The sequence below is a fragment of the Lactuca saligna genome, chromosome 4 (assembly GCF_052625555.1).
Source record: "Lactuca saligna cultivar CGN05327 chromosome 4, ASM5262555v1, whole genome shotgun sequence".
In the NCBI taxonomy this organism is placed as follows: Eukaryota; Viridiplantae; Streptophyta; class Magnoliopsida; order Asterales; family Asteraceae; genus Lactuca; species Lactuca saligna.
In genome coordinates this window covers 298,962,360-298,978,240 of record NC_136420.1, presented here as the reverse complement: position 1 = coordinate 298,978,240, position 15,881 = coordinate 298,962,360, and the positions used below count along the sequence as shown (strand labels likewise).

At 34.3% G+C, this 15,881-nt stretch overlaps 1 protein-coding gene across 1 annotated transcript; it reads right to left on the bottom strand.

The window, feature by feature from the left end:
* Positions 1 to 14: 14 nt before the first annotated feature.
* LOC145043840 (putative amino-acid acetyltransferase NAGS2, chloroplastic) lies at positions 15 to 4,701 on the bottom strand. Its single transcript, XM_078992603.1, has 6 exons — positions 4,232 to 4,701; positions 2,186 to 2,273; positions 1,876 to 2,069; positions 905 to 1,056; positions 454 to 796; positions 15 to 208 (listed from the first exon to the last, which is right to left on the bottom strand). Exons 1-6 carry the CDS (start codon positions 4,550 to 4,552, stop codon positions 92 to 94), a joined length of 1,215 nt encoding a protein of 404 aa, XP_078848729.1. The 5' UTR covers positions 4,553 to 4,701; the 3' UTR covers positions 15 to 91.
* Between the last annotated feature and the right edge of the window lie 11,180 nt (positions 4,702 to 15,881).

Below are 15,881 nucleotides of genomic sequence, written 5' to 3'. Positions count from 1 at the left end.
TAGTTATATGCTATAGTTTACACATTGTTTTCAACATGAATTCTGCTAGCAATTGTTTCATATAAAACTTCAATTTTGTTATAAAAAGATTTTATCTTTTTTCTTCTTTCTTAGCTACCATTGTTCCAACTCCATTGCTTTGAAATAATTCCTTCAATAGCACTCCACGAATATTCCCATCTAGTAGATGCACTCTCTTCACACCTCCCTGTGGTAATAAAGTTTATGTCAGATGAGGGCATTTACGTCTTTTTGTACAAACAAGAGATCTAGAGCAAGACCCTAACTCCCTATCCTATCTTGCTCCGCCTTTTTAGGTTAGGGTAGATAAGGTTCTGTATACATAAGGTATGTTTCTTTTCTAGACGTGATGAACTGTCTGAATGAGACAAAATGACCATTTTACCCTTACATTCAAGAAACAAATATCAAGTAAAAAAAAGCAACCCTTACTCTACACACAAAAGCTGCTGCAGCTAACTCTGAGAGATAACCATTTGATCTACACACTCTTTCTTGATCACCAATAGCAAAGCCATTCCCATGGTCAAAGTCAAATCCAATTCCATTCCGGAACATGGGATTGGAATTGGAATTGGAATTGGAATGGTCTTTCTCAGCAATGGCATTTACGTAATTATCAGCGATTTCACTTTGTTTGATCAACCTATCCGCATCTTCAACACTTAAAAACGTAATAACACGGCCCATTTCATCCAATATGGGCCCATTTATAATGCAAATAAGCTTTTCAGCTCCAATGGCCATAGCACAAGCTGTAGCAACTTCATATGTGCTGCGTTATTTTTTTAATAACAAAAATACTTAAAATGGTTTATTTGTCGTCATAATTCATAAAGATTGTAAATGTTATATTCTTGTATTATATTTATATCAATCATACTTGCAATTTAGTAATTCGCCAGAGCTCGAATATCCAATGTTGTTTAAGATCACAATAGAGTCGTTATCCAGTGTTTCATGGATACGTGAAACATCTATTTTCTTTACTTCACCCGTGGCTCCATAATCAATGCCTTCAACCACTCCTTTTTTCTGCCAAATTAAATAGACAAGTATATCATTTTAGAAAAATGATAATGTCAAATTTATAAAGGGAAATTTTTGATAAAGTCCCAATATTTTGGATCACTTTATGATTTAATCCTAACAGTTATTTTTTAAATAGAAAAGTCCTAATTATTTAGTTTTATATGATGATTTGTCATTTTCTGTTAAAAAAAAATAGGATTTTTTTTTTAATCTGAACAGAAAAGTCCCGATTATTTTATATTTTGTCCAAATTAACAATACAATCTTTATTTTTTTCAACAGAAAATGACAGATTATTGTATAAAATTAGATGATCGAGATTTTTTTGTTTAAAAAATAAATGTTGGGATTAAACCGTAAACTGATGTAAAATATTAGGACTTTATTAGAGATTTTCTATGGGGACTTTATCGGAGATTTCCCATTTATAAAATCCATAAAATCAAAGACTTTATAATCAGCGTGTTCAGCATGTAAACTTTTAACCTATAAGAAGAAACTTGAGAAAAATAAAAAGATTTATTCAGTAGTAGGAGCTTTTATCCTGTAGCGTAGCTTAAATAAAAAGCTTCAAATCCCAAAAGATATTTCAAGTAACGATTAACAGAAGCTTTTGTATATTTTTGCAAATCGACTTAAATACCCGGTTTTAAAATTATGTTTCTTTTTACATTTATAAAGATGTATTTTTATGTAATTTTAAAAGGTTCAACTATTTACAAATAAAAGCTATAGCTTCTAGCTATCAACTACAGGTTTTTACTAGTTAGTGTTGTGAAAACAAGTCTAAAAGCAGTATATTAATATGTTTGATATTTTTACCTTGGCTGCAAGAAAATTACCGGTAGCAACAGTAAGATTGTGATGCCAGCAAGTGTTGTCTGTGATGTTTAATGAGGGAGTGGGAGAGAGCTTTGACTCGATTATTTGACTAATTCTTCCCGCTGAATCGATTGAGGCTTTAAGAGAATTAGGGTCGGTAATTCTCCATTTTCCAACATACTTGGGCTTGCATCCTGTAATATAATTATATGAAATTTCATTATAAACTAGCATTAATTAATACTGTTATTTAATAATAATACCTACAATTATTTTATTATAAAAAATGAAAGAGCTAAGTTTTACAAACCCTTCTCAGCTAACAGCTTGTCGATCAGTACGTGTGTCCCTGGGACAAGAACAAACTTTATTCCTAGGCCATGAAGAAGAGAGATATCCTGCATTGCATTTTCATATTGGAGTAAGTTACATTTATTGTCCCTGAGTTTGTTCAAAAATTGCAAATTTGGTCCTGTATAATTTTCTCTTGCCATTTTGGTGCCTATTTTCAGTTGTTACAATGATTATGGTCACTGAGTTTGTGTATTGTCAATAGTTTACCATAGAGTGGTTAAATGATATCATATTTGTGAACAATCATGTCATTTTCACGAATTATTTTAAAAACCGCAATATATGATATCACAAAAAGTAAGTTCGTGAATTGGTGGACATTTGTTTTCACGTTTTGATAATTATTTGTATGAAGTTATTAGTTATATGTAGCGTATATTAACAACATCAAAGCACAATATTAGGAAATTAAATAAAATAGTGTCATACATATTTTCGATTTGTAAATATATTGGTACATAGCCGGTTTGTTGTTATTTTGTTAAAATATGATACGATTAATGATTCAACGTGTGAGGTGTTATTTGTAAGGTGACATTTTGATTAAAATGTGTGAATCTTCTTCAAGATAAACAATCGCATAAAAGACAAACCTTTAACATAAAAGGATCCATAAGGTCCTCAAAACCATCTCTGAATTCGATCTAGAATAAATGGAGTCTCAACTTGCCACCTTACAACTAGAAATAAGTGTTGAAACAATCTCTCGATGTTGGGCTATATGTCAAAGAAGAATTTGGAGGTTTTATGGAAACTTGGATTTTTGCTCGAATTGCATTTTTTGTGAACAAAGTCTCTTGATGGATGTTAGTATTGAGAATGATTTTTTTTTTCTTTTCTTAATACAAAGTTGAGAATGTGTTTTCTCGACTTTGTTGGTTTTTCTTATGAAGGTGTGATTATGTATATAATCATACATTTTCCTACATAGTATTGCTCTTATTACTCGTAGGTTGGCAATTTGATTAGTGAAAAACAACACTATAATTGTAAAAGAAACGATGGTTGTTGTTATTGATAGTTGAGTGGTAGGTGGTTGCTATAATTTGCATCTAACCTTAAAATCAAGGGAGATTAGCAAAACTAATCATTAAGAATGAATGTGTTTTAATAAAAATAACCAAGTTTTATACGTTTTTGAAAAATTTACCACTTTGTCATAAATAGGGTCATTATCGAGAAAGAGTATATAGTTTGTATTTTTTTCTTTCTCATTTCCATAAAAAACTTTTCAAAACACTCTTTCTATTCGTATCCGAAATGAGTATTTTGAAGTATCTAATATCTATGATTTTCAACAAAATATCACATTTTAAACCCACGTATCATATATATTTCCAATTACTATCTTTTAAATTTTTTTTTTAGATTTTAGTAAAAAACAAAACTTTTTTTTGTGAAATTCTAGAATTGTTCATCTTGATCCGGAATGTCGGTCTAGAATGTACTTTAATACTTTTAGTTTAACATAAAATAGTCCGGAATGTCGGAAAAGTTGGCTATTTTTCTAAAAACAGGTTATTTTCTTAAAAATTACATTAAAAAATGGTTAGTTTTAAAAATATCCTTAAAATAATATAAGTATACCGTGATATACCTAAGCCAAAAAATTCAAGGTCAACTCGACTTGTTAGTAGTCAACTTGGCGTAATGCTTTTTAACTTCGAGTGGCGATTTGAGTTTTTTGGGCTTACAAGAATACAATTTTTTTTTTTTTAGTTCAAATAAATACATGAAACAATTTATTTTCGATAGCATTGTTGAAACATTCTTTAGATGATTTTTCTTTTCGTAAGGCTAGAATTGTTTGGATTAATAATCCAATCAAGACATTCGTTACACTTAACCTTTTCCCAAAAAAAAAACGTATTTGTATAGTACTTATTTAATGAATGAAATTATATTTTTCTTTTACATAAAAGCTAATTTAAACAAGCCGACTAAATCTATTATTGTGGATTTGTAGTAGTTTATTTAAACGGAAATTAATTAATTTAAATACCTCAAGAATACCCCCCAAATTGGTGCTCTCGATTATTTCAGCACACACCACAACTACAAACGTTCTTCCGCCGTGAGCCTCAAAATACGGCCAAGCTTCCCTCATCATCTCCACAAGCTCATCCTTCTTCCGACCACCGTCGTCCGTACAACAACCACGACACCTTCTACACTCTTCATTAACTTTACAATTCATCACCAACTTAGCTCCGATCTTACTTACACCAAACCCTCTCAAAGTTCCACCACCACATTCCGCCGTATTCCTCCATGAATGACGGTGTTTCAGAGAAAAATAAGTTTTCGATATGGGAACAGCCATGAAAAGCGGTGATCGAGTAGAATATTATTATAATGTGAATGATTTTGAGTACGGACTACTGTGGATAGTGATTCGTGAGTGAAAGATGCAGCGAAATGTTTGTTGATTGATTGATTGATGTGAGAGAGAGTTTGGATGTTTGTGGAATTGCATTTGAGCTGGTTTTACAGTCAGGTACATGTGTACATACACCGTCAATGTTGCAATTTGCGTGGAGTGTTGTTGGAAGAAGGGGATATGCCAATATGGATATTTCTTATTCTTTTAACTGTTTAAGCATATGTAATGGTGTTTGTATATTTTGAAAACAACTAGTGTGATTTTTGTTTTATATTGTTTAGTTGTGCAAAAACCGAACCGTAAATACAGAAAATTGAAAAAACCGTATAAAAACAACAAAATCTGATAGTGTGGTTTCTAGTTTTACAAAAACCACAAAAAACAAAAAAACAAACCGTAATTATTTACATATTCAATTTTTTTAAACTCCTCTTTTAATTCAAGAATAAAAAAGATATTGTTTTTTTTTTGATCATATTGATTCAGATAGTTAATCGATACGATTAAATAAAATTTATGAATAAAAAACATGATTTATAAAAAATAACTGGTATGTTATATGTCTTACAATATTTAGGTTAAAAAAACCATTTTTTCAGTTAAACTTTGATTTAGTTAATCAAAGTTCATTAATTTGTTAATTGAACTAATGGTTGAACAAAAGAAAGTAGTTTAGGATCTAATTTGTGGTATATTTCTATATGATTGATCATGATCTTTACTCGAAATTATAAAACTAAACCTTATGTTTAATGACGCTTTAGAGGTGTTTGTGATGGGTTTTAGCCATAAGAACTTTCCTATGTGCGCATGCAAAACCCTAATGCTTGGATCTAGGCTTTCTAATAAACATGCTTTTGAATCCAAGACTTCTAATGGCTAATTAGGTCAAATAACAAAATTGAAACAGATCTAGAATCATACCTTTGAATCCCTTGTTGATCTTGTTTGTCTTGGAGCTTCTAGAGTCACAATTGTCACTCCTCTAATGGCTTACAAACACCAATAGCAAGCAAGATGATTTAGGAGAGAGGAGAGGGGAGGAATTCGGCCAGAGTATCCTTGCTTAAGGTTGTGTGTCGAATTCCCTCACCCATAGGGTCTATTTATACTTGTAGACTCCTTAAGGGTTTCACCCTAAACCCTAATTGGATAATCTTCTCTTAAGGCTATCCAAATCCATTCCATAGATAACCATATGGACGATTTGAGCTATCCTAAAGCTCTTAGAATCCGTCCAAGGTCTATCCTAATGGATTTACAGTCTAAAGTTTAACTATCAAACAATTGACAGTTTATACCCTCTTATTTAATTAATCTCTTTAAGTCACCAAATTAATACCAATTAATTTATGACTTATATTAATCAAATAGCTAAATATTATTTCTTATAATATTTACTCTCTCTTAACAAATCATCCTTCAAGTTGCTATGGCGAAGGCAACCCAAAAGGACCATGCACAACCGAATATAGTTATAGCCTTAGACACTATTCCAACAGTCTCCCACTTGGATAAGTCTAGTAACTATACAAGTACAATACGGTTTGCAATTGTAGCTCTCAAAGACGCTGTCAACTCTGATCTAATCAATCTTGTCCTTTAGATAAGGGATCTTACAGTCCTCTGTTAGATATCATGCTGACAATCCTATGGAATGGTTAGTCAAGCATTTTGATTTCTCGATCTCCGATTTATTTGACAAAGAACTTAATCGAACACATCAATTCAGTTCTGACCGGGCCCGGCACATAAGTCAAATCAAATCATCGAGTGGCCAAGATATCTCTTCTACCCTCTTAGGTTAAAATTTACAGATAAACTTCGACTTATATGCATTTACTTATTCATTAACCAACTATACACAACAATGCGTTTTATAACATCAAGTTACTGATGCGTTTTCGCATTATCAATGCACAATTAATTAACAAATAATAAACCATATATCTAGGTTTTAAGACTATATGATATTATCGTCTTGCGATCACCTTTTATATCGTATTCCATAAGGTGATTCCAGCAAGCGCGGGTTTATTCCAATGCTCAAAACCACTTCATAAGCACTCATGAACGTTGCAGCAACCCTTGCTATGTCTAACACCATTTAGACATTCTACACACCAATTCATGACAATCTTCATTCATATCTACTCCCAACATATGAACGATTGTGGACCATTTGAATAATTCGATTATTCCTAATAAATTCAATTATTCTGGAAGTCAAAACATGCAAAGTGAAACCATAGTTAAACAACTAACATGTGACAGTAACTTTACTCATAAATAACACTCCTTTATTTAATCATCAAATGTTAATTACATTTATCTATTATACGTTTCTAATACTATCTAATTTATGCTAATATCATCCTTCAGCCCAATACTCCTAGCATGCTGCAAGTGCTTAACCCTACTCAGTCCCTTCGTAAGCGGATCTGCTGGGTTATCTTCTGATGATATCCTCTTCACTACGAGTTGTCCTTCTTCTACACGATGTCTAATGAAGTGATATTTTCTGTCGATATGTCGAGATCTACCATGATCCCTCGGTTCCTTGGTCAAGGCAACCGCACCTTCGTTATCACAGAAAATCTCCATGGGCTCCTTTATGGCTGGCACAACTCCAAGATCACCGATGAAGTTCTTTAGCCATATTGCCTCCTTCGACGCTTCGCTCGCTACGATGTACTATGATTCGCACGTTGAATCAGCTACGGTTTCCTGCTTGGAACTTTTCCATGTCACTGCTCCTCCATTTAAGGTAAAGACCCAGCCCGACTGCGAACGGTAGTTGTCTCTGTCGGTTTGAAAGCTGGCGTCACTATACCCTCGCACCTTCAAGTCATCACTCCCTCCAAGGACTAAGAACCATTCTTTCGTCCTCCGAAGGTACTTAAGGATGTTCTTCACCGCAATCCAATGTGCTTTGCTAGGGTTCCCTTGATATCTGCTAACCATGCTCAAAGCGAAAGCTACATCAGGGCGAGTACAAGTCATAGCGTACATGATTGAGCCAACTGCGGAAGCATATGGTACTCGGATCATTTCTGCTATCTCGGCTTCGGTACTCGGACTTTGAGTCTTACTCAACTTGGCATTTCCTTGTATCGGTAGTTCTCCCTTCTTTGAGTTTTCCATACTAAAACGTTTTAGTACCTTCTCTAAGTAAGTATTCTGACTAAGTCCAATTAGTCTCTTACTTCTTTCTCTTACTATCCTTATTCCCAAAATGTAAGAAGCCTCTCCGAGGTCCTTCATAGCGAAACACTTCCCGAGCCAGGACTTAACCTCCTGCAGAGTCGGGACATCGTTCCCTATGAGTAATATGTCATCGACATATAGAACGAGAAAGCTTACTATACTCCCACTGGCTTTGACATATACACAAGATTCGTATTCGCTTCGTACAAATCCAAACTCTTTGACTTTCTCATCGAAGCAAAGATTCCATCTGCGAGACGCTTGCTTAAGTCCATAAATGGACTTCTCAAGCTTACACACTCTATTCGGATGCTTCGGATCCACAAACCCCTTTGGCTGAGCCATGTAAACATCCTCAGCCAACTTTCCGTTAAGAAAAGCGGTCTTGACATCCATTTGCCAAATCTCATAATCATGAAATGCGGCAATTGCTAGCATCACTCTAATAGATTTAATCTTCGCAACTGGTGAGAAGGTCTCATCATAGTCAACTCCGGGAGTTTGAGTAAAGCCCTTCGCGACCAATCGCGCTTTATAAGTGTGTACGTTCCCATCCACGTCGGTCTTCTTCTTGAAGATCCATTTGCACCCTACGGTCTTACGTTCGGGCACGTAATCAACCAAATTCCAAACTTGGTTATCGTACATAGATTGGATCTCGCTATCCATCGCCTCTTTCCATTTCGCAGACTCCGGGCCTGCCATGGCTTCCTTATTAAAAGAAAATCTAAATCCTTGTCTATATAAACCATGAAATGAAATGATGTTTCTAGCCATTTCTGGCGAATAGCAACAATTGTTCAAATCTAAAACTAAACTATTCTTAAGCACTAAAGAATACACTCCAATCTTGGTCACAGGCGACGATCTTCTGTTCCCCATGATTAGATTGATCCTTCCTTGCTCCACATCCCTACTTCTTCTTAGTCCCTGCACATTAAAACAAATGTGATAACCACAACCGGTGTCAAGAACCCAAGAAATAGCATGATTAGAATCGTTAGATTTGATTGCATATATACCTGCGAAAGATGGCTTGATCTTTCCTTCCTTGATGGCTTGCAGGTAATCCGGGCAGCTTCTCTTCCAATGTCCTATCTTGTGGCAGTGGTGGCACTCTGCCTCCTTCGGGTTAGAGCACGGCTTAGAGGGATCAACTTTGGTCCCACTAGAAGAGGAACCATCTCGGGCTTTCACCTTTCGATAGTTATTTGAAGAAGCTTTCCTCTTCTTTCCCTTCCCTTGACCAATAGCCAAGACAGGAGCAGCGGATGGATTGGGAGTTGGTGCAACAGACTTGTCCTTGAAATTGTTCTCAGCAACCCTTAAGAGACCTTGGAGTTTACTTAGAGTGACCTCCTCTTTGTTCATGTGGTAGGTCATCCTAAATTGGTTGTACATCGGAGGCAACGAGTGAAGCACCATGTCGATCGCCAAGTCTTCGCCAAAGTCAACGTTTAACTTGCGAAGGCGGTCGACATACCTTTGCATCTTTTGCAAGTGCACGGTAAGAGATTCTCCATGACCCATCTTAGCGGAAATCATGTTAGTGAAAATCTCGTAACGCTCTTGCCTCGCGTTTTGGTGGTACCTCTCCAACAAGTCTTGATGCATCTCGTATGGATACATGTCCTCGTAGGACTTTTGGAATTCGGAGTTCATGGTGGCGATCATGATGCAATGTACCTTCGTTGCATCTCGCTCATGGGTTTCGAAGGCGGTGATTTCTTCGGGAGTAGCAACTTCGGGGTTGATTTTCTCGAGCTTCTCATCGAGGACATACTCTTTATCCTCATAGCGAGCAATAGTGCGAATGTATCTTATCCATTCGCTAAAGTTCGTTCCATCGAAGGTGACCTTTTGACAAAGGCTCATCAACGTGAAAGAACTAGCAGCAGCGTTGTTTGCGTTTGACATCTATAGAAAGGACAAAGATAGATTAGAATAAGAATCCCTAATTATCACCCAATAAGAAAATTAGGGCTAGGATCCAACAATAACATTTACATACTAGAAAAGGGATGCCGTAATCTAACATGCAAATAAATTGAAGGTAAGTGAATGATGATTCACTAATTCTCCATCACAAAAACTTAAACTATTAGTCCTAAGTGTCTTTGAGAATTCCTAGGTTCGGATGAGATTCATTGAACTATTCAATGGCATGTTTAAATCTCGATATGCCCCTCTTGTTTGTGACTGGGATGCCGAGGATCACAAAGCGGGTGTGAATTACCATGCAAATTCACATGGTGCCTTCATTGTAACGATCACCTATTCGATGTGCCGGTAAACCACACACGCTCCATCGAACTATGATGAACAATGAATCACCCTTTGCTACCTTCGCTTAGAACCAATTAGTGTGCCGGTAAACCACACACGCTCCACTAACATCTTAGCAAGGTGCAAAGTGTAATTTCATGGGATTGCATCAATTCACTTTTCCTAAAGTAACTAAGATTGGGAAATTTTTAAAAAAGGTTTTAGTTACTTCGTATTTCTTATTATACTTTTAATGAGAGGATGAGGTTGCCCTATCCTACCCGTTCGGCTAACGACCCTCCACCAATCAAGCAAGCGGTGGGTGTGAGTGTACACCCATTAAGCGCCATTTTATAGGCCGCAACCTTATACCCACCTTATAGATCGGCTTCGTGAATGAGGCCTACTAGCGGTAAGACTAGCATTTAGTTATACATATATATATTATTCTAGTAATATCATATAAGTATAGGGTTGCATTTTAAACTTTTCAAAATCTAGGGTTTGAAATTTAAGTTGTCTAAATTAAAACTTTTAATCACAAATATAAATTTCAAAACTATAGGGTAGGTTTTAAACATTTAAAAACCATGGAGGATCAAATAACAAATAATTCCAATTAACAATTTAATATTCTAATTATCTTTATTTGATTTATCTTGATTTCTTTGAAGATAATTACCAAAATAATTAATCATTATCATATAAGGAAATTAAATATTTTATTAGATGATAAATATCTTTAATTAGATCAAGATAACAATCATATTTATCAAAAAATCGGATTTAGATTGATCTAATATGATTAAGGTAAGTTTCCATAAGATAATTATGAAAAAATCCAGAATCTGGCCCTTCCTGACGCTTGGACTCGCCGAGTGCACAAGGGGACTCGACGAGTCAGGCCTACTCGACGAGTCCACCTTGGAACTCGACGAGTCAGTGACTCAAAACCCAAAAATTCGAATTTTGCCGGTTTGTTTCAGTTAATCAAGCAACAATTTAAAGAAAACCAATCTTGGCTTTGATACCATTGATGGGTTTTAGCCATAAGAACTTTCCTATGTGCGCATGCAAAACCCTAATGCTTGGATCTAGGCTTTCTAATAAACATGCTTTTGAATCCAAGACTTCTAATGGCTAATTAGGTCAAATAACAAAATTGAAACAGATCTAGAATCATACCTTTGAATCCCTTGTTGATCTTGTTTGTCTTGGAGCTTCTAGAGTCACAATTGTCACTCCTCTAATGGCTTACAAACACCAATAGCAAGCAAGATGATTTAGGAGAGAGGAGAGGGGAGGAATTCGGCCAGAGTATCCTTGCTTAAGGTTGTGTGTCGAATTCCCTCACCCATAGGGTCTATTTATACTTGTAGACTCCTTAAGGGTTTCACCCTAAACCCTAATTGGATAATCTTCTCTTAAGGCTATCCAAATCCATTCCATAGATAACCATATGGACGATTTGAGCTATCCTAAAGCTCTTAGAATCCGTCCAAGGTCTATCCTAATGGATTTACAGTCTAAAGTTTAACTATCAAACAATTGACAGTTTATACCCTCTTATTTAATTAATCTCTTTAAGTCACCAAATTAATACCAATTAATTTATGACTTATATTAATCAAATAGATAAATATTATTTCTTATAATATTTACTCTCTCTTAACAAATCATCCTTCAAGTTTCTATGGTGAAGGCAACCCAAAAGGACCATGCACAACCGAATATAGTTATAGCCTTAGACACTATTCCAACAGTTTGATGAAATGTATAAGAGAGTTCATAGTTTTTCTTGTAGTGTTTATCGTTTTCAGCTTAATTTTGTGTTTAGTGGGTGTCTTTCAAGTGTTTTTTCTTTTGATGGTGTGCATATTTGCAAGTGTCATAATGTTATTTGTTGTCTTTTGGATTGCTTGATGGTTCAACTTTCTCTATAACTGATGTCCTAATGATCATAATTTGTGTCTGGTGGTTCCTAAATGTTATATAATTTTGTTGTATTGGCCTCCGTCTAGTGGCCTGACCTATTTTTTTTGAAATGGAATGTCATAGGTGATGATCATGGGTATATGCTTGATCTTAATGTTCATCTTATGGGCATTAAACTGCATCTTTGGGTTGGTTTGGTTCCATTACAAAGTTGGTTTCTGATGTTGCTTCCTTATTGTTCAAAATACATGGTCTTATTTAGTAAGGGGATAAAAGCTCTTTTTCCATTACTTTAATGGGTTAATTGTGATAGTATGTACAAGATTCATAGCAATTTTAGCTCTCAAAGCTGCTGTTTTAGTCATTATTAAGGATTAAAGTCGTTTTCTATTATTGTTAGGGACATCAATGTGTATAAGGTTTTCAAGATGCCTAATGTTTCATCATAGAGTTTCACAAGTGTAATGTTTCTCATGGTTTTCAAGCTCCCTAATGTTAAGCTAAAAGTTGCTCAAGTTAAATGTTTTTTGAATGTCTTCTAATTGTAGGTTTATATTGGTATTAGGTCTATACATTGATATATTCTATGGTTTATCACATGTTTGAATCATTTTATTGTTGAATTGGAGCATTACACAATTATCGATCATATCATAGTTTTGGCTCATAACATGTTTGGAATTTTAATTCCCTTTTGGATTAGATAAATTATATCTTTAGTTTTAATCTCATTGGTAGAGTTGAAACCTAACATGTTTGGATGATAAAACTATTTGGATTGTAAACTGTTCGAATTAGATAATTGTAGAGTTTAGGATCATAATATATGTGTTGATATAAACTAGAGCATTGTAGTGATTAAGATCATAATATATTTGTATCATATCATTTTGGACTAGAAAAATCAATTTAATTATTTGCTATTAGATCATAGTCGTTTTTGGATCATAACAGTTTTTGGATCATAACATGTATTGGATCATAACAACTTTTAGATCATAAAAAATATGGGTTCATAAAAAGGATATGTGAAGAGTGAATAATGTGGCATGACATGTTTATAGTTTTTACAATACATAACTAAAAAAAAATACACAATATAGGTTTTATGTGTTTGAATCATAGTAGATTATTTGCACCATAATATTAAAAAATATAATTTTATACTCATGTAGATTTATACCATTATAATGCTTGAATAAAGAAATTTAGAAGTAGGTAGCTGGAATGCATATTCACCATTTGAATCATAACATATATGTATATTTTGTAAGGTCAAGGTGTACAATTTAATGGATCTTCAAAACTCCAATGCTATAACTAGGGATATTTGTAAGAGTATAATGTCATAATTTTAAACATTTGAAAGGACAATGCTATAATTAACTAAAACTTCAAAGTATGTCGTACATTTTGAATCATAAAAATTATTTATTGTATATTTTGAATCCAAAGATACAAGTTACAAAATTAATGATCCAAAACTTATGATGCCAAACTTTATATCCCCAAAACATAAGATGAGTTATAAAGTTATGGATCATGACTATAATACTTGAAATTTATTATCCTAAAATTATAATCCAAAAGTTATGACGCAAAATATTAGTTATGATCCAAAAATATAGGATATAAAAGTTTGGATCTTTATTATATTTGTAGTATAAAGTTGAAGTATTTTTATAATAAGAAAAGATTAATGATCCAAAATAAAATGATACAAATTTTTTATGATTTAGAATTGTATGGTTCAATTTTTTTTCATATTTAAAAATATGATTAAAAAAATACATGATAAAAAACAATTGAGATTTGTATGATGTTAAACTTTTTGATCCAAAGTAAATAATGAAAAATTTTATGATTTATAATTGTAAGATTCAAAAAATTCTTTGATACATAAAAATATGATCTAAAGTTTGAGTCATAATTTTTGATGAATGTGTATATTATCCAAACACTCATTTTGCATCTTAAAATTATAGATTATATAATTTGCATCAACAATCATTATTAATTATATTTTTTTTACATCATAAAGTTTTAGGATCCATGTAACATCCTAAAAATTCAAGGTAGAAAATTCATTTTTAAAATAGCCAAAAACCAACATCCATTCAATATAAATAAAAATGATCACAGTATGATAATATATCCTAAAACATCAATGATAAATTAAGAGATAATGCTGAAGAAACTTTAGGGTGTTCAATGCCATCATACCGAACTTTTTGTTTTTGAACCGGAAGTACCTGAAACCCTTAAACACAAATCGTAAGCAGAAAGCTTAGTGAGTTTCCCCCAAAGTACAATATATCAAACAAGAACAGGTCCAACCCAACATACATGCTTTAGGCCGATCCCACATAATCAGGCCCAACCCATATGAAACATACATACATATACAAGAGCCACAAAGACAATTAGCATCCTACAAACATAATCCAGTGGGACGACATTAGTGCCTTTAACCCACGAGTATAGTGAGAATGTAACATCCATAAAATTTGAGCCAATTTAAAACTTTTTCAACCAAATTAAAACCATTAATTATTACAAAGTGTTTTCAAAATATTTTAATGTCAGAGTATCCCAGAAATCAAAATCAAAATGTGAGGAATTGTACGATCATGCATTCAACTTCCCGCGATCATTTGATGCACCTGAAACCATTACTGAAACTGTAAGCCTGAAGCTTAGTGAGTTCCCCAAAATATCGAAACATAACAAGTAGCACACATAAAAACAACATGTGATGGGTCCACAACTCTACATATTGAATTACCCATGAGACCATACTATGAGTCTGGCTTGCCCTATAGGCCTACAACTCATATCTGGCTTGCTCCCTGAGTCCTTGGACTATAAGGAAATGACTAGCCCTCAATGCTAGTATGGTATGCTCTCCTAGCCCTTAGCTTGCATCTGGAATGCTTAGTAGTCCTCAGTATGAGTCTGGCATGCTCTCCCTGGTCCTCAAATCATATCTGGCATACTCTAGGGTTTGTTGGTCATCGCACGGAGCAGTGCAACCTCAACCCTACCTACATAACATGTCGACATATAATACTAACTATGCATACAGATAATCAAGCCATATCACATGTAGTCTTACAGATCTACCAAGCTATTATAACAACTAGCATGCATAACCACTCTCATACTATCATAACAACTAGCATGCCATACTAACTCATACCCGACATATCAACAACTATTAGGATATCAAATCTAATGGGTTGGCCTTGGTGCTTTAGACCCCTTAGTATAGTGAGGAGAACTCACCTCACAAATGTCGAACTGAAGTGATAAGCTCAAAGTCGAATTATAACCATGAACTCCACCACCTTTATATACCATAAGACCACTTCCATAAATTTCCAATTTACTAAAATACCCCCAAAAGTGAAATTGGTCAACCCTTGGTTAAAGTCAAAGTCAACAGTCAAGGTCAAAATTCCGTGTTGACCCAACTTGTCGAGTGTAGCTTATTGACTCGTCGAGTCCTTCTAGAACTCGAGAATTCCTAAAGCCCAAGTTGACTCGCCGAGTTTCCTGACAGCTCGTCAAGTCCATGCGCGTCTAAAAGTCGGGAAAACCCTAATTGATTCTTCGAGTCGTCTTACTGACTCGCCAAGTCCATGCAGAAACTATCAAGATTCAATCGTCATCGGACTCGTCGAGTCGTCTATGTGACTTGTTGAGTTCATGCAATCCATTTCTTATCCATATGTTTTTAAGCCACACCAAAGCTCCATATTACAGATCTAACCTCCTAGGGCATGGTTTCCACGTAAAGTTGCAAAGCCATTTTAACACCACAAAGAACTTCAAAATATACAATATTTTTGTATATTATAGT

Excerpts from the sequence above, each read along its gene's own strand:
- LOC145043840 (XM_078992603.1), bottom strand. The coding sequence starts at position 4,552 with ATGGCTGTTCCCATATCGAAAACTTATTTTTCTCTGAAACACCGTCAT. Across the intron at positions 2,070-2,185 it reads CAAGCTGTTAGCTGAGAAGG|GATGCAAGCCCAAGTATGTT; the intron begins GTTTGTAAAACT and ends ATTATATTACAG. Across the intron at positions 797-904 it reads GGCGAATTACTAAATTGCAA|CACATATGAAGTTGCTACAG; the intron begins GTATGATTGATA and ends AAAATAACGCAG.